The sequence below is a fragment of the Eupeodes corollae genome, chromosome 3, assembly GCF_945859685.1.
Source record: "Eupeodes corollae chromosome 3, idEupCoro1.1, whole genome shotgun sequence".
NCBI lineage: Eukaryota > Metazoa > Arthropoda > Insecta > Diptera > Syrphidae > Eupeodes > Eupeodes corollae.
In genome coordinates this window covers 24,344,370-24,363,605 of record NC_079149.1, presented here as the reverse complement: position 1 = coordinate 24,363,605, position 19,236 = coordinate 24,344,370, and the positions used below count along the sequence as shown (strand labels likewise).

The 19,236-nt window shown below is 33.1% G+C and overlaps 2 protein-coding genes across 2 annotated transcripts in view; both read right to left on the bottom strand.

Moving 5' to 3' along the window:
- Positions 1-6,130: 6,130 nt before the first annotated feature.
- On the bottom strand, positions 6,131-7,068 carry LOC129950309 (eukaryotic translation elongation factor 1 epsilon-1). Its single transcript, XM_056062204.1, has 3 exons — positions 6,859-7,068; positions 6,458-6,760; positions 6,131-6,386 (listed from the first exon to the last, which is right to left on the bottom strand). The coding sequence occupies exons 1-3, from the start codon at positions 6,937-6,939 to the stop codon at positions 6,243-6,245; spliced, it is 528 nt and encodes a 175-aa protein (XP_055918179.1). The 5' UTR covers positions 6,940-7,068; the 3' UTR covers positions 6,131-6,242.
- A 9,655-nt stretch (positions 7,069-16,723) lies between these two features.
- Positions 16,724-19,236, bottom strand: part of LOC129950062 (streptococcal hemagglutinin-like) — a 255,098-nt gene continuing 252,585 nt past the window's right edge. The window contains exons 11-12 of the mRNA XM_056061850.1: positions 17,866-19,193; positions 16,724-17,183 (exon numbers count right to left, since the gene is read on the bottom strand). Of these exons, the coding sequence (XP_055917825.1) occupies positions 17,110-17,183; positions 17,866-19,193 (1,402 nt within the window). The 3' untranslated portion in view covers positions 16,724-17,109. The remainder of the gene's footprint in view (positions 17,184-17,865; positions 19,194-19,236) is intronic.

Below are 19,236 nucleotides of genomic sequence, written 5' to 3'. Positions count from 1 at the left end.
ATAACTATATTTTATTCTTTTATTTAATTGTATGGATGAAGGAAATAGACATGGCAGATCAAAAGCTTGAATTCAGTTTTCGAAGAAAAACTAAATTCCAATTTAAATTTAGAAGTTGTGACACTTCTTAGCGTTCTAATTATTAGTTTCGATTTCTTATATATTGTATGGTATATTGTTTCTGCAAGCGAAAAGACAATTTTTTAACGTTGAAAGAAGAAGAATCGGATCCCTTAAGTTACGCCAGAAGTTTTTATCAGGTTCAAATAAAAAAAAAAACAGATTTGTTTTTTTGGAAGTAACTAGGCAAACCTAACGTAATACCGCGGGGGGGGGGGGGGGTAGCACGCCTCCTTGGACACAACTCTGAAGTAACAAAAACTCGCACCTACCTCAAAATTACAGCAAAAGTTGGCTCTCTATGTAACGTAGCAACCGTAAGGGTGCTGAAGACGGCGCACAATGGGGCAAAATCCAAAAAAGCTGGCATTTAATCAAATTATGAAGTCGAGCTTTATTTTAAATAACCGTTCTATTTCTCTCCGAGATATAACAAAGAATTAGAAATGAGACTTAAAAAGTTCACATCGTCATAATTTACCGGTTTGCGTTGTTTTACTAAATTGTGTATTTTTTTATTTATTACGTGTATCAAATTAAATCTTGTTGCAATGGAATCAGTAAGCTCAGGTGCATTTTTATATGTTAACTTTTTTGAGAAAAATATGTTCGTGTTGTTTTAATTTGTAGTTAAAAATGAAAAAAAAAGGAAAAATTGTGTATTTTTTTTTTTGCTTTTTTTTGATATCTTTATGCGAATAATTGTGTTTCCCTTGGAATCCCAATGTGATCTATACGTCATTTTATTCTGTGGTTTGTCTTCTTTCAGAATATGTTAAATTTACTTGCTACATTTTGCTCCCCTGTGTGTAGCGTTCGTTTTTTGTTGGTGACGTCATGATTTGAAAATATATGTTTCTGGCCAGAGTTATAATATTTTTAAAAATTCTTAGGCCGAACAACATCCAAAACGTTATCGGTAACGAGGCAAGACCATTACAATATAATGAGGACGTCAGGTTGCCAAGGATTGGATAGCCAGATAAAGTTTTTAAAGGAAGAAGTTGTTAGGCGGACTCTGGTACCTTTGAAAACGATATAAACGTACAAATTTACAAATTCAAATGGCAATTTAGAGCGCGTTGGGAAAAGTCTAGTTGTGTAGAGCCAAGATTTTTAAAAACCAATAGAATTTGGCTTAACACTCCCATTCTCTTCAAATATAAATGTCCCTTAAAATATAAACATGGTCGTCCGTCTGTGTCTTTTGAAGAAGGATCAGAAAGAACAAAACGACAAAAAACTGAAGAGCTGAGAAAATCAAATTCTCTTTCTTAATTAACATTTACGACCGAAATGAGTTTGCGACCATCTGGGCAGTCGGGAGTTTCGAAACTAATTCACGATATAACCACAAGTCCTTTAAAAGTTAAAACGTGCAGCAAAGCTTTAATAGAGTCCATTGAACCTACTTCAATGACTGGTGAAGAAGCCTTAGCTTTAATTATTAAAGCAGACTTATCTCGCTTCCAATATGAAATAATCAGCTCCTAAAGTATTTCCTTCGTACAAAATAGTTCAGGAGTGCAAAAAAACTGCTATCCCAATCCCGAATGTATGAGTGTTTCGGAGACTTGTGTGAGTACAGATTTGCAAAGTTTGCTAAACCTAACAGTTAAGCGTTTGGTAACTGTCCAAAAAGACGTGATTGAAACACTAAATACCGAAGAGTTGCAAAGTTTGTGCTTGTTCTCTAAATGGGGCTTAATGGAAGCTCTGGGCACGGCTCATATAAGCAAGCCTTTCATGGATTGAACGCAGATGATTCCGCTGTTTTTCTTAATTGTCTAGTTCCTTTTTGCTTAGTATCTGGTGCAAAAATCATATGTCAAAATCCTCGTCCAAGCTCAACCAGGTATTGCAGGTTTTTAAAGATTGAATTTTTAAGAGAAAACTCATCAGTATCTGTAGCTGAAAAGGTAAGAGTAGACAAAGAAATTAACGAGGGAAAGTGGCAATACAATTTCAATTCAACACAATTTGATCTTCACCATGGTTGACGGAAAAGTTTGTAATTCCATTTCAGGAAACACATCTTCAAAAAAATGTTATATTTGTAATGCCACACAAAAACAATTTAATCTTGTAGAAGAAATGATACAAAGGCCCAGTAAAAACGGAGCATTTACAATTTGGTTCATCCGTGTTGCATGAATGGATCTGGTTTTTTGAATGTCTTCTTCATTTCTCATACAAATTAAAGATACAAAAATGGCAAATTAGAGGAGAAGAACATAAGAAAATAGTTAATTAAACAAAAAAAAGAAATTCAAAAAAAGTTTCGAGAGCGTTTAGGTTTAATCGTGGACAAACCAAAGCCTGGGTTTAGAAATTCCAATGATGGAAATACGGCCAGAAGATTTTTCGAAAACGCTGAAATTACTCAAATTGATTGATAGTTTTAATTAAAAAAATCATACCATCATAATGATAGTTTTTTCATGTGTGAAATTTAGAAATTTTTCCCATGAAACAGCAAAGGAAAAATAGCAGAGAAAACGCTAATGCCGATATATTTAATTTTTTTACTATCATCAGATCCAGTTTTGACAAGTATGCAAAAGCTCCCTAAAAAAAACTACAACATCTGCCTCAGGAAGCCTTTGAATTATTAATATCTCCCTTACCAAATGAAGATGAAATGTTGGAAAGTGATGAAGAAATCTAAGTTCAATCTATCAGAATTGTATATTTGTAATTATAAATGTGTTTAAGAATTAAAAAGTTGGTAACAACAATAATACAAACCAAAAATAAAAAAATCTCATAAGTGGCAATCATTTTTTTAATTTTATTAGAAGAATTTGCATTGCAATTAGTTACAAAACACCTAGAATAACAATAACTTATAGTACAATAAGTCTTATTAACATTTTGGAGCCGTTTATGTAAATTTCGAAATCTGAAAACATTTTTGTATGGGAATGGCCATTAGAAACTTTGACTATTTCAGCTTCCTAGCTCTGTTGGTTGATTTATTGCCAACTTTTCGTGGCCCCACTGTGCGGCCGGCGCCGCCGCGGTGGCGTTAACCATCGGTTCAGTGTATGAATAATGAAAAACTTTACCCAAACCTTGTCGAAGGATGCCAGGAACGGGGCCCGGTTATCAAGCTCACTGTGAATTTATCACTTTTTATCTTAGTTTAGTCACCGTTTCACTAATCAAGTCGCGGCTCAGGTCAGATAGCCTACGGCACTTGAACCACCAACGGCAGCAGTTACCTCAGCGGATTTTGCATTTTATTTTGATCCGAAATCGAATCATTAAAGAATCAACTTCTAGTGATTTTACTTGAACGATTTATGGAAGGATTTAAAATCAATTCATTGAAAACAATTTTACTCAATTGAAAGAACCTATTATGTAAGGCTGCAATTTTAAATAGCTGTGCATTTCAAATCCTTTATCTTTTTTAACAATTTAATGACCACATAATCGATGTTTGGCATCGCTTATGACGGAAAAAATAATTCTCTCTGTAATTCTTCCATTTAATTTCAATTTTTGCCGGGAAGGTGAAGTCCAATTTTATGAAGAACAATAATTATAATTTTAAAATTAGAAAAAAGTTGAAAATATAAGAAATTGCTAAAATACTATTTTTAGAACGTTGAGGAATGAAATATTTAGTAGACAAATGCATAACCCGAATCATAAATAACAATGGTTGCCTTTACAAAGCTAGTGGCTACGTAGTCAAGGGATTCTGATTGGCTAAATCCAACTACAAAAGTAGTTGAAATTTCCCCTCCTACGTAGTGTAAAAATTTAGCTACAAAGTTAGTGGAAAATGATTTTGACGTTTCAGAATTAGCTGCTCGGTAAAGAAACACGAATTCAAAATGAAATAAATCGTTCAGTAATTAAATACAAATATAAATCATTCAAATTGTGTCTTAAATTTGATTTAATTCAATTTAAAAACACAAAGTTATCAAATTAAAAATGTTTCTTATTTTATATATTTGCATTTGTCAATAATATGACAGTTCCAGATTGACTGGCTTTGTGGTGTAGTTTTGCAGTCACCGTTAAATTATATACGGAGATATAGAAAAAATAAAAGAAACAAATTTAGTTTTTACTGATCCAGCCATGTTATAACTCTTGTATAAAATATTAACTCATGTGCCCTACTGTACATAAGTGATCGAAACGGTACTTTACGAGGGTTGCCACTTATATGCCTAGCCTAGGTAACAGTAAGTGTTGCATTTTCGTGATATTATTTTTCATAACTTTTCACGTGGATTATTAAGATAAGAGTGCAGCGACAACTTAATTCTTTCTTCAACAATGAAGAACTATCCTACAGCACTGTAAAAAACTGGTATAACGAACTCAATTATGGTCTTCGTTCGCTCCAGGACGAATTCCATGAAGGTCGTCCAAAATCGGTTGTTGTGCCACAAAATATCGATGCTGTGCATGAACTGATAAAACAAGATTGACATGTTACATATCGTGAGATATAGTCATCTTTGGGCTTTAGTATGACTAGCATCAATAAGATATTACATGAACATTTGGCCGTGAAAAAGATTTGTTCGCGTTGGATCCCGCATAATCTGACAAACGCTCAAAAGATGTGTCGATTGGTGCAAGGAAATAGTGAAAAAACACGGTCAATGTGCATCAAAGGCTGTTTATAATATCTACACAGGTGACGAATCAAGGATCTATGCATTTGAGATCGAAACAAAACAGCAATGGACTGTATGGGTCTTCCAAGATAAGCCAAAAGTTGTTCACGAAAGAAGCACATCGAAGCAAATGGTTGCCTGTTTCTTCGGCATTACAGGTCACGTGGCGACAGTAGCGTTAGAGCAACGCAAGTCGGTCAATTCTGAGTGGTATACGAAAATTTGTTTGCCAGAAGTCATTGGAGAAATTCGAAGAAAGCAGAAGAAGTTGCGAATCATTCTTCATCATGACAATGCAAGCTCTCACACATCGGCTCAAACAAAGGAATTTTTGACTAGCCAAAACATCGAAATAATGGGTTATCCGCCGTACAGTCCTGATTTGGCACCCAATGACTTCTTTTTATTCCTACACATTGAACAAAAAAATGCGCGGATATCGTTTTTCGACCCCTGAAAAAGCCGTTGATGCATTCAAAAACTATGTTTTGGAGGTACCTCAATCGGAGTGGAAAAAGTGCTACGAAAATTGGTTCAAACGCATGAAAAGTGTATTGCTCTTCATGAAGAATATTTTGAAAGACAATTTTAATCGAAATTCTTTGTTTTTTCATAACTAGACCAGAAATATAAGTAGCAACCCTCGTATTATGCTATAGCTTTTGAAAACAATTCATAACAACCTTCAAAGTTTCGATGCCTTATTGGTTCGTCGGAAGACTTAAGCTAGGAGCTAAGTGCACCAGTCACAAGCCGCAAGAAAAGTTTCACTGCAAGAAAAGTTTCACTGCCCAGACCAAGACATTTCAAAAATCGAATCACTTTTCCGAACGAAAATTCAATGCAAATTTTTTTGGTGGGCAGACGAGAAAAATATTAATTTTTTTGGATCCGATGGAAAACCCAAATTTAGGCGCCCTAAAAACACTGCATAGATACGATACCAAACATTCGATAAAGACCTTTAAGCACGATGGTGACAACATAATTTTTTCGGCTTCAGGTGCGGGACCAATTTATTGTATTAACGATGTTTTGACGGCCAAAGTTTACGTTGATATCCTTAAAAATGCGTATGCACCACAATAACCCCAAACATTCATCCCGATTTACAAAAAACTGGTTAAATGAGAACAGGGCTTTGGCTAAAAAGCATGTTTTTTGCGCATTTATAGTTGCATTCGGTTTCTACTTTGAACTTTTAAGCTTGGACCACAAATGGAAAAACTTTTACGGAAAGCAACTCACAAGCAGTCAGCATCTTTTAGCCTTCCTTCAAATAAAAAAACATCTTTTAATTCTACAAATAATTTTTTACGGATATAGGAATATGAATTTACTAATATAAATTAAGACGTCTAAAATAATTGTTTGTATGAAACATCTATTTTTCTTGTCATCGGAATACAATCATCATATAATTAAATGCTTTTCAAAGAACCATGCGTGTTTTTTTTAATGATTTTTCAATGAAATCTATTTGTGTGTTGCGGATCCATGGAGGTAGACAGTGGTGAAATTAACTTCACTACCTTGATTAACTTCTGGTCTATGTTGGATGTGATTAAACCATCTGGAGAGATTCAAGTAGTTCTCTTTCTCAATAGGCGATAGCGATTTCTAGAATTTAAAAAATGAAAATTTCAGAAATTTTCAGTGGTTATAGTAAAAGAATTAGAATTTTTACTCACAATGAGATCAGTAATGGCCACAAAAACAGCCAAATCAGCTAAAGTAAGAGTATAACCAACCAAATAAGATCTCGACACAAAGTAGTTATTGAAGTCCTTGAGTAAATGCTGTGCTACATGCTTGTCCTTAGATCCGGGAGCTACATAGAGGATGGCATATTCAATCCATTGCTGGACTTGAGCTTCAACTTCCACTGAAGCTAAACTATTCTTAGCAGCTTCAGAATTACTTTCCTTGGCTAATATCGATAGAATGTTGGCAAAACCAGTTGCTGTTTCATTGTTGTTAGTTCTGGTGACAATCTATTTTAATTAAAATATTCAAATAAAAATATATTAGTAATAAATTAAAATACGTTTCAAAGGATAGGTTATGGTTTTGGCTTATGGTAGGCACTTACTTTTTCGCTATTGTACCCGACTTTTCCAATTGGAACGCCAAGGCAAGAAGCTATTTTGGTAACAGCTTCAACGTCGCACATTTTAGATGATATTTTTTTAAAACTACTTGTTAATTTAGGGTAATAATTAAATAAATGTGAAACTATCACCGGAATCGGAAAAGAAAAACAGTCTCACAACTTAACTTTTCGGTTTTGACAGAATCACAAAAATAATCGATATGACGTTCGGATACGTACCATTGCGTTACGTTTGGAGCATGTGCATTTTGGTTGCACAGTACGGGCCATACAAATTGATATAAATAAATGAAAAAGATGAAAGTTAGAAGTTGCAATAACACCCGTACTTCATGAGAATTCTTTAAAACGGCTGGCGTACATTTTTCGATATTTGGAATTATTTTGGTTTTTCTTTTAAATTGCTTCTCACAAAAGAAAAACTAAAATACAGAAAGTGACAGCATGTTTCGAACTGTTTGAATTTGAGAATTCAAACTTCAAAAGAATGTGTTAATAATTTTCTACAGTAATGCGTTAAATATCATAAGTGATGTGACAATTTGCAGACTAGATACACCTTTGACGTTTGATACGAAAACATATATTGTAGATAGAATTTCTTATGAAATTCTCATAATAAAGATCAATCTTTTTTAACTTCAACACGTCAAAATTATTACTTTTCCTTCCCGTATGTGAGCAATAACGCACCGAATATTTATTTTCCAAGACGTCAATCGCCTCACAGTTTATCTCAATATACAAGCGATATATGCCACATGCCCACGACACGAGATAATATTCTTTACGAACAGCTGTCAAAAAGACGAACTCTTAAAAACACTAGTCTAAAAAACAACAATTTGACTCCTTCCGCTCTAATCAAATACTGTAATCGACTTGATTATTTTAATGAGATTAATACATTTGTGTATAAAAATGGCATTTAAATTAAGTTTGAACTTCCTTTTTTTCTGTCAGTGGCGGTTTTCACATTGGACAGGTTCAGACGGCACAAGTGACTTGAAAGTAAGGCAAGTTTATAGCATCTAATTGACCAGCTGAGAACAAATTGCCTTCCAATTAAGGTAATTTTATAGAAACGTTGACTGAAAAGTTTGTCAATACAAATTTCCCTTACTATCAAGTCAATTCGACTTATGTCCAAATGACAGCTAATCACGATTTTGCATTCAACTGAAACCTGAACTTTATTAATCTGTAATTAAATTATTGTCTGCACAAATCCATTTAATGTCTTGTGTAAATTGGAATTGATAATACAAATCGTGATGGACTTACAGCTTGCCTTAGGAGTGTTTTTTGACAATAATGTTTTTGTATTTTTTGCTCAATCAACTGAAGGTAGAGGTTAGTGAAGTTAAATTTCAATTTTGAAATATATGACACTTGAAAACATCACAAATTGACTGCAAATAAAGTACCTTATTTTGTTTTAATCTGGTCACTCTTTTCAGACGACTCATTTTGACTTTTCGTCATTTTCTCTCAACTGCTGTTAATTTTTCTCAAATTGGAAAGTAATAATTGTGAGTTATATAGAACTAAAATGTATATTTATATTTTAAAAGATTCTTAAAATTCCAAATAGATTGTTTCAATGACATAAAATAATGACATTTTAAATTTATCGTCAAAAAGCCTTCTGAACACCACCAAATGACAGTTCTTCTATTAGATTTAGATCAGCCCGAAAAAGCTCTCAAATTCTCTTTTCTTTATAAAACGTGTACTTGGGGATATGATTGATCTAAGATATTTATAAATTGTTAATTAATTTATAAAGAGCCTAGCACATGAGAGCGAATGAACGAATGGACGAACAAACGTGATTTTATGCATTTCAAAAAGTCAATTTCAAACAAAAACACATTTTAATTATAAGGAACCAATTCAAATTTATGTTAGGATAATAAAATTTGCTTTTTGTTTCCTATAATAAGAGAATTTTGTAAAAACAATTTGGTAGTAACGAATTGCACTGTGTTTGCTACGAATTGTCAAATTCTATTCGCGTTCCACATACCATCCACACTGCAACGAATAAATTGTTCGCGCTCACCTTAACCTCAAAATTATACCACTCTTGTTTTGTTTGTTGAAAAGGGTAATTATAAATTGACACTTCGTCGCTGTCGGCGAATAGATATAAGGCTCATGTGAAAGGAAAGTCAAAATATGCAAACATCCACAGCTCGAGGAGTGAAAGTTGTCACTTAAATGATATAACCTTCAGCTTCAGTGTTCTCTTCGTTCTTCACACCTCTTCAAACTAAAGTGAAAATCCACTTGTTAAAAAATCAATTATCGCATCTTCTAGTTTTCGAGGGCCTTTTTATGAGGTTTGCTGCGGATCGTTTTTAATTCGACCTTTTAAGTTCGACTCTCGTTTTTTTATATTTTTTTATGGATTGTGGATAAATTATAAGAAAATTAAAATAAAGCTAAATCAAATTTGTATGTAATTACAATCAAGAAAGAATCCACGAAATCGAACAGTGAATAATAATAAACACTCTTTCACCTATGAATCCGCAAAAAAATAAAGCTGTCGGATTTTAACTCGCCAACAAACATTATGACATTTTAGATTCGCCTTCGAATTCGTTAATTGGTCGAATTCAAAACGAAGAATGCGAAAGCGAAAGCAATAATTGAAAAATGGCAAACTCGCTAGCAAAACGATCCGCCGCGAACCCCATAATCACGCCCACGATTGCCACATGAAAAAAAAATTGCATGACCAAAACTGAAAATAAAAATGACCAATCGCACAAAAAAGGACCAAAATAATTTGTATCCGCAGCGGTTTTTAACTTCAAATAAGAAGTCATTGCAATCGGTTCGATTTGTCGAATTGAAAATTTGAGTGGGTGTTTTCTTAACCGCAACAATTAAAAAAAATAGTTACCCCAAAATAACTCACGAACCAATAACGCTACTTGAATGGAATATATTTAAAAGAAATTATGTAAAAACAATATTTTTTTTTTTAAATTTTTGAAAAGACATTTGTCGAAAGTAAATTTTTACGAACTTTTAGTAATTTTTTTTAAGTTTTTATATTTGATTTATAAAAAAAACCGTAAATTGTTTTTTTTTTTTGCAAAAAAGTAAGTCTTTTTTATCACAAAAATTCCATTCAAGTAGCGTTATTGGTTCGTGAGTTATTTTGGGGTAACTATTTTTTTTAATTGTTGCGGTTAAGAAAACACCCACTCAAATTTTCAATTCGACAAATCGAACCGATTGCAATGACTTCTTATTTGAAGTTAAAAACCGCTGCGGATACAAATTATTTTGGTCCTTTTTTGTGCGATTGGTCATTTTTATTTTCAGTTTTGGTCATGCAATTTTTGTATAAATTGTATTGAGTAAAATGAACATGTCAGAATTTTGGGTCGGTTATCATCAAAACGGTTTAAATGAATATTGTTTTTGAAATGTAAGTAGGTTTGTTTATAACTTGATGTTACTTCCTCACAGCTGAGCTGCTGCTTAGTGGACATTTTTTTAAATTAATTAAATTAAAACCAAAGATAGACCTAATTTCGATGCCATTATAATATAATGCTCATTGGCAAGCATTATATTATAATGGCATCGAAATTAGGTCTATCTTTGGTTTTAATTTAATTAATTTAAAAAAATGTCCACTAAGCAGCAGCTCAGCTGTGAGGAAGTAACATCAAGTTATAAACAAACTTACTTACATTTCAAAAACAATATTCATTTAAACCGTTTTGATGATAACCGACCCAAAATTCTGACATGTTCATTTTACTCGTAAGATTATGATGATTTTGAGATGTTGAGCCATCTGTCAATAAATTGTGAAATGAATGCATTCAGCGTGTGCATTCAATGATCGTGCATTTGTTATGGGGTGCATTCAATTAAATACATTTTTATACCGTTTACAAATGAAAAGTACTTTAGGCTTGCATTTTATTTTTAAGAATGGAGTGAGTTTTTTTCAATTTCTTAAAAAATAAGAAGACCATGCAACCAAGAAAGAAAATTATGACCAAATTTGGTGGTAAACGACCAAAATAGAAACCGTGATCACGCCCCAGATTCCAGTTGCTTTGAAGAAACGACATACGAAGAAAGAATGTTTTGATTTTTGTAGTTCATCGGTTGAATGCATGCACATGTATGAGAAATGGCGCCCAATGCCAGGTGCAAGTCATCTTCCACTCTCATTAACGTATTAAATCGTTTGGGGATTTTTTAGATTCTTAAAACACCGCTAAAAATGTAAAATGGAACTTTATAATAGTCAGCCTTATCACAGGCCTAGTCATAGTAGATTCGTAGGACGAACCCAGAAAAAAAGTATCATAGCTTCCGTCGTACTAAAAAACTTTGCTACGAAATACGAAATTCGAATGAATAGGAAGTTTTACAGTCTTTTCTAACAGTTAAATTGGTAGGAGTTTAATTGAACACGAAAAAAAAAATTATTTAACGTCTCAAAACGGCTGCCAATCTGCTGAAAGGGTTTGATTGAACTCGAAAAGACGCTAGGGTCGAGTTCTTGATTCAGGATCTTCAATATAGTATGTATAAACGCTGCCTTATTCTACCGAAAGTTTTTTTTAAAACTGCAAATCAATTTTCTTTGTAAGCAGTGGAATGTTTAAAATATTTCACAACACTTTGTCATCAAGAACCAAGGGCTTAAACGCACCCCTTAAAGTTTTGCGCTGCGTTTTTAGTGTTCGTCGTCTTCGTGTATTTTTGTGGCAATATTATCCACTTTTAAAGACAAAAACAAATAGAACTAAATCGAAAGATAAAAAACGAGCTTTTATTCGGCCCTATCGAGGTAACCGTCGGAGCGGAACTTTCTCCGCAACTCATCTCTTTTCGGCGATTGAATTCCGGTTTGAGGTAGCTGTCATCGGAAGAAATTTTACGGACATGAACGACGCAATGCGATGGATATAAATTTAAGGCAGAGATGTGCAAATTAACCGATATATCGAAAATGCGATATATTCTCGATAATATGTTATAAAATAAAGACAATAAGCGTTTTAAACCATACAAAAATTGGTGACAGAATGTAATATATTGCTTATAAAAAGTAATTTTTTCAATTATAATATGCTAGCATTTTTAAGACATTTAATTAGATGCAACGATTTTTAAATCAAAACTATCGAATAAAGTCCCGTCCCTATTTCAAACATATAGTGTCGAGCATAAGTCATGGTACTCAAAGTGCCATGTCATTAAAAGCTTTGAAAGAGAAGAAAACTTAAGGACTTAATTTTCATGCATCAAGTTATTTATAATGATAAAACGTTATTCTTTGTTTTACCAATAGAAAAAAATCAAAAACACTTTACTAGTTTAGTTTTTTTTTTACATGAAGCTTGTAATATGACATGTGTGTGTCAATCAGTACAAAGCGATCGGTCGTGCAGGTTAAAGAAATGTTGTTTTTTAAAACCAAAAAAGCGATGGTTAGAAAAGAATTAACGGTAAATGAGCGTCAAATTATTTTTAATTGCCATGAGCAAGTTAAAAGTTATGCGGATACTAATAAAATAGTTGGACGACCCAAATCTACCATACAAAATGTGATTAACCGAAAAAGAAAACCGAATCAAAAATAAAGTCAGGTCTGGTCGTCCGCGCAAGCTTACAGAAAGATATGAACGAAAAATCGCGAGTATAATAAAAAAAGAACCATTCAAAAGTGCTCCAAAGATTGCTACCGATATACAGATTAGTTTAAATAAAACAGTTTCTCCGTGGACAGTTGCAAGATCGCTCCAGAGATCTGGGTTTAAGTCGTGCACACCTCGTAAAAAGCCGTTTGTAAGTGAAATAAATAAAAAGAAAAGACTGGACTTTGCAAAGGATTATTAAAATAAATCAAATGAATTTTGGGATAACGTAATATTCTCAGATGAGTCGAAATTCAACATTTTTGGTTCAGATGGGAGGATTATAGTGTGGAGAAAACAAGGCGAAGCCTTGAATCCTAAAAACGTAATTAAAAATGTGAAACACGGTGACGGTGGTGTAATGGTATAGGGGTGTATGTCATCCAGTGGTGTCGGGAATTTGACAATAATTGATGGAATTATGAATAAGGAAGTTTATTTGAACATCTTAAAACAAAACTTACAACAAAGTGTAGAGAAACTTGGGATCGTAGACACATATTACTTCCAACAGGATAACGATCCCAAGGCTACAAATGTAAAGTTGTGGTTCTCCTACAACACGCCCCACATGCTAGTTACACCCCCCCCCCCCAAATCTTAACCCAATCGAACATTTATGGGATTTCTTAGAGAAACGACTTCGAAAACACAATATAACGAGCAAAACCCACCTCAAAGAGCTCCCGGTATCAGAATGGCAATTAATAGGGTCAGATGTCACACGAAAACTTGTGAACTCTATGCCAAATCGTTTAAAAGAGGTTATTTGGCTCAAAGGTTTTCCCACAAAATATTAGGTAATTATTCTTAACATAAAACATTCGAAACCGAATTAAATTCTTTTGTCCTTCTAGGGTACCAAGACTTTTGCACTATTGTTGTTAGGGACTAATACTTTTATTTTAACTTTTTTGAGATCCTTGAAGGATATTTTTCTGTTTTTCTTGTGTTAATTTGTTAAATAAACTTAAACTTGAATAAATCAAAACATAAATTGAAAATTGTGTCTTTATATCATTTACACAACCCATTTTTCAAGAATACCCACACGGGTACCAAGACTTTTGCTCGACACTGTATGTTTTTGTTCCCATTTGAAGTGTCAAAGAAAAAGATTAATTTGAAAAAAAAACTGTTGAAACATAAGTTTTATTTATTTATTTGACTTTATACAAGCAATAATAATAAGAAACGTATAGTGTTGGTTTATTTTCGGACGCTGAATCAAATGAGATTAGGGCACAAAATAAAGAAAATAGGAGAACATAGCGAAATGAAAGCAATATAAGTAAACTATCTGACGCGGTGTAAGTAAACTTATTTTCTAATCTAATTATTATCTTCTAATAATTCTAAGATTCTCTTCCAGATTCAAGAAAAACTTTCGCCTCAATAAAAATGCGTTTGCTTTTGTTTTTGAGCAGATTCAACACAAATACAAAACAAATCATCGGTCTGATTGTGTCACTCCGGAACATAAATTAGAAGCTTGCCTCAGATTTTTTGCCGTGGGAAACTACTAACATGGTGTTGGATTTTCAATGTTCAGTTGGCCAGTCGATGAGAATAAGAGCCGTTAATGCTAACTACCAGGGAGCAAACCACGACTCTCATGTTTGGGCTTTGAGTCCTGAACGATGGTATTTCGAAAGAAATCATTTAAGTACAAGAAATAGCTGGTTGCTGGGTAAACATATTTTTTTTTACAACAATACAGACCATCTGAATTTCTTTCATTTTGTAGGTGATTCAGGATATCCATTGGAGCCCTGGCTTATGGCACCATTCAGGACTCCTAAACCGCAGAGCGCAGAGAGCCGTTTTAATATATGTCATAGAAGAGCTCGTAACAGTTGAACAGTAGTTGAACATTCAATAGGATTATCGAAAAGCAGATTTCGTTGCTTGTTAGGTGCAAGACAGTTGCACTATGCACCTTTGAAATCTGCACAAATCGTTAACGTTTGTTGCGCTTTACACAACATATGTTTACATTTTGATTCAAGTTATGAAATTTTCGAGCATGAAGATTTAAACAATACGGAAAAAGAAATTTATGAAATTCAGACTAATTTGCTTCGAAGCCAAGCAGCTACAATTCGAAATGAAATAGTTCAACTCAACTTTGATGCATAAACATTTATTAAAAATAAATTTATATATTTGAAAACAAAAATATCACAAGCCTTCATGGTGTTTCTCTTTGGTTCTTAAAACTATTTTTAAAAAAAAAAGAAAACACTTTCCGCAACAAGAACTTGTCGGAGGACTTCGAAAAATTGTATGTTTGTATCTGTCAAGAATAAAACATAACAAGTACTTCATCGGAAAGCATGCAAATTGCATGCGTTGAATTTTGTCGGAGAGAATGTCCGATAAGCTGATCGGACAACTACCTTGAAGTAAAATGTCTCCGATTGGAGAGAATTCCGCTCCGACGGTTACCTCGATAGGGCCGATTTTGACTCAAATCAGCTGATTTTAACACTTCGAAATTAGTATTTCTGTGTTGCAATTCTTTTTTGATTTCGTTCGTAGCGTAACAACATTTTCGAGGACACGCTAGGAGGGACTCTGTGAAAGGAGTGAGTGTCATAGTTCCTTAGATATCATCCGCCTAAGAGTTCGCTTTCAATTAAAAGTTCCAAGATACAAATAAATAAAAGATGCTTACTTTTGTATTTTATATTATATGTATTTCTAGGAAAATTTTAAATTCCTTATTATAATTCTAATGTTTTTTGTTGTTGTTGTTTTTAATAAATTTGTAATTACTCAATATATATATATATATTTATATACTCCACATGGTATTGTTTTTTTTGTTATCAATTACATGAGAGAAATTTAGTTTTGTTCATTTAAAATAATAAAGTTACAACAATAATTAAAAAAAAATAAAAATAAAATAAAAGTATGTATAAAAAAAAATGAAAACTTAAAATGGATTTCTTAAACAAATAATTAAACAAATAAGTTTACTATTTTTTTTCTTTTAAATACCTTAATTTTTTGTCTGTTTGTTTAAAAATAGAAAATAATACGTACATACTTAATAGCGCGATAATATTCATATTTTGTTTGTTTTTTTTTGTTGTTGTTTAATATATATATATATATATTATTTTTATTATGTGTAAATAGTATTTAGAGTTTAGCTATATATATATATTAATTCGAAAACTTATTCATTTATTTGATTGATGAATATAATAACACTCAAATGTATGTATGTTTGTTTTACAAAATTAACTTACATTTCTTTTTATTTATTTTATTATTATTATGTACTCGTATATTAATATACTATATATTTAAATATTTTCATTTTTTGTTTTGTTTTTCTTTTTTTAATTATACATAAATTATTATGTTAATATATATTTGCCTTGTATAGTTTTATTTTTGTTTGCTTTTGCTTGTGTGTTGTTTTCTTCTCTTCAATCGATTTAAATTTTATATAAAAAAATAATTACATATGTTTATTTAATTTTTACACAGAAATTTACCATAATTAAGGTTTTTGTTTTTTTTTTTTTAAAGATTTTATCTATACTATTTATATATGCGTTCAAAAAATGTTACTTGTCAGCTTCTCTACTTCTCTACTCTAAAATAATGAATTAACTTAGGTTTTTATTTTATTTAAATTTTAATTTGTTGTTTTTAAATTTACAGTTAAGTTAATGTGTAACCCTACGATACTAAATAAAATAACGATTTCTTTCAAAAGTTAATTTTAATTTAATTACTACATAATAATTATAAAGACAGTTTTCTTTTTCCTTTTTTTAAATTGTTTTTCTTGTTAAAATTTATTGTAATGTTATTTTGTTTGTTTATAGTAAATAGACACGATGATTTATAATTATTATAATATTTACTGAGATATATACAGTTAGTAATTAAAGTTTATTAAATTTCTACTATGTGCCATAGTTAAATAATTTTTGTATTATTTTAGATGTTTTTTTTTTGTAATATAAGTAAAAAGGAGAAAACATTAATAATATTTTTAATTATTTTTTTAATTATGGTAGTTTCAAATATTATTAATTAATACAATTTCTACAACATTCATATATTTATATATTTAGAAAATGTTTGTTTATTTTGTTTTTGTTTTCTTTATTTGCATTGAATTGTATAAAGCTCTCTCCGAGTTACGAGTTTATTTTATTTAATTATAATTAACTTACTTGTTCCTTATAAAATAGTGTTTTGTATTAATTATTATTCACAATTACAGTCAAAAAAAATAAAATAAAAATTATTAAATTAATTTAAAAAAAAAGTTATATCATTTCCCAGATGGATTTTGAGCGCAACTTATTCTGTTGGTTGCTGCTTTGTTTGTTTTTCTCTTTCTGTTGTTGTAGATTTTTTTATTTTTATTGTTGTTTTGTTCGCATGATAAAAATCGTCAATGAAGTTTAATCGCCATTAATTAATTGTTTTAAAGGTGGTAAGTGGTGGTTTTTAATGGCGATTGAGGTTGATGTTCTTTTTACTTCATGTATGGATTCTTATCACTTAGCTGATCTCATTTAGTGGGTCCAGGCGGGAATGGGTTTATCACAGCTACGGCGGCAGCCTGTTGGCTAGCTAAAACGGCAGCTGTTAAAAAATAAATTGAACAAATTGTTTAAATTTAAATTGGCTTTAGTTTGTTTTTACTTATTTTTGTTTTTAACTATTATTACGGAGGGTCACAAGTAAACAAATTAAAATAAGCTACTGTAATAGAAAAACAACAAAGGTGATAATGTTTAAATTAACTAAAAGTTAACCGGATCAATTAATTTTCTCAACTTTACAGAGACTTTTTAAGCAATCAAAATTAATCGGTACTGGGAACTTTTTGGTGGTTAGATACAAATTAATTTGACGTGAATTATCTACTCAAGTTTTGATATACTGAACTTTAAGATTTTAACCCACTGGCTTCAATGGAGTAACAGAGGTTTGACCTGGGTTCAGGTATGTAAAAATGGACTTCCCTTAAACCCTCGTAAAACCTCTCTAAAAACACGGATTCTGATGGGTTAAAATCTTAATCATTTGCTCAACTTTCTTTAGCTACACAAGTCCTTATCTTATGAAATTAATTTACTTTATAATCAACTGATTTATTTAAAATGAAAAAAACAAAGGAAACAAAAATAAAAGTAATTAAAAAAAAATGAAACATACATGACCGTTATTTTTTGTTAATATTATTTTTTTGACGTTGAGATCGCGCAAGTTTGTTTTTTATTTTTTTTTTTTTAAACTGAAGCAATTTAAAGCTAAAGCTCACCTCCATAGGGCGCCGGATACATAGGATAGCCAAGTCCAACATGCGTATGATGGTGTGTGTGCACATGTCTCTGGGGTGGCGGACTTCGACTATCGGCTGGATTACCACTGCCACTGCCAGGTATACCAGCAACACCGCCAGGTCCCTGCTGCTGTTGTTTGCTTAGCAGCGGATCAACAACCATTGATTTGGTGTTATCACCTTTTTGTGGCGGTCCCAGGCCACCACCACCACTCAGGCCTGGAGGCATTGAGTTTGAGGGTGGTTGTAGGTTTAATGGACCCGACGGATTGGCCGACGGTATCCCAAGTCCTGAATTGGGTCCCCCTGTCACGGGATTATTGCCGGGCGATGGGCCCATATTGACTGGCCCACCCGGCCCTCCGGGTGGTAGGACACTACCGCCCCCACCAACGCCACCACCACCGCCGCCGCCTTGTTGCGACACATTCGGACTAGAAACACTGACTTTGACGTTGCCACTTGTTGGACTCTTGAGAGCACGCTCGCTTAGCTCGTGAATCTTATGCGTTGTGTAATACTGGCTGGCGGCATGATGCAATGCATCGAGGGCCTTAGTACCGGGATTCCGGGAGAGATCTTCGGGAGCGTGGTAGCGCGCCATCGGTAGATGATACGGTGGTGTGTTGTAGGGCGTCGACATTAGCACGTTCCGATACATGGGATGACTTGCATCGAAACCGAAGGGACTCGGACTGATGTACGATGGATGCAAGAAGTATTGCGATGTTGGCGGAGGAGGTGGACCTTGCGTTTCCATTGTGGGCTTTTGTCCTTCCTGCTTGATTTTCACATCCTTTTCTTCCTTGATCGAGTCCTTTATGAGGTTTGTTGCCTTTTGACCCATCGATCCTGACGACGAGCTTGACTTGGAACTCTTCTGACTACTTGAGTTTTGTTGTTGCTGCTGCTGCTGTTGTTGTTGTTGCTGTTGTTGTTGTTGGTGCTGCTGCTGTTGTTGTTGTTGATGTTGTTGCTGTTGCTGCTGTTGGTGTTGTTGCTGCTGCTGCTGCTGTTGTTGCTGCTGCTGCTGTTGTTGTTGCTGCTGCTGTTGTTGCTGAGCTTGTTGCTGGGCCTGTTGTTGAGCTTGCTGTTGAGCTTGTTGTTGAGCTTGCTGTTGAGCTTGTTGCTGTGCCTGCTGCTGAGCCTGCATTTGTTGCGATTGCTGGTGGCTAAGCTGCTGCTGCTGTTGGGCCGACATTGGTAGATCCTCTGGCTTCATTTGTGAGCCAGGTGGCGGTTGATGTGACCCAGACTGAACTTGTTGCAGAAAATTGTTACGTCTCTGCTCCGAGAAGATATAATACCTACAAAACAAAGTGTTTGATCATTAGAATATATATATAAGTG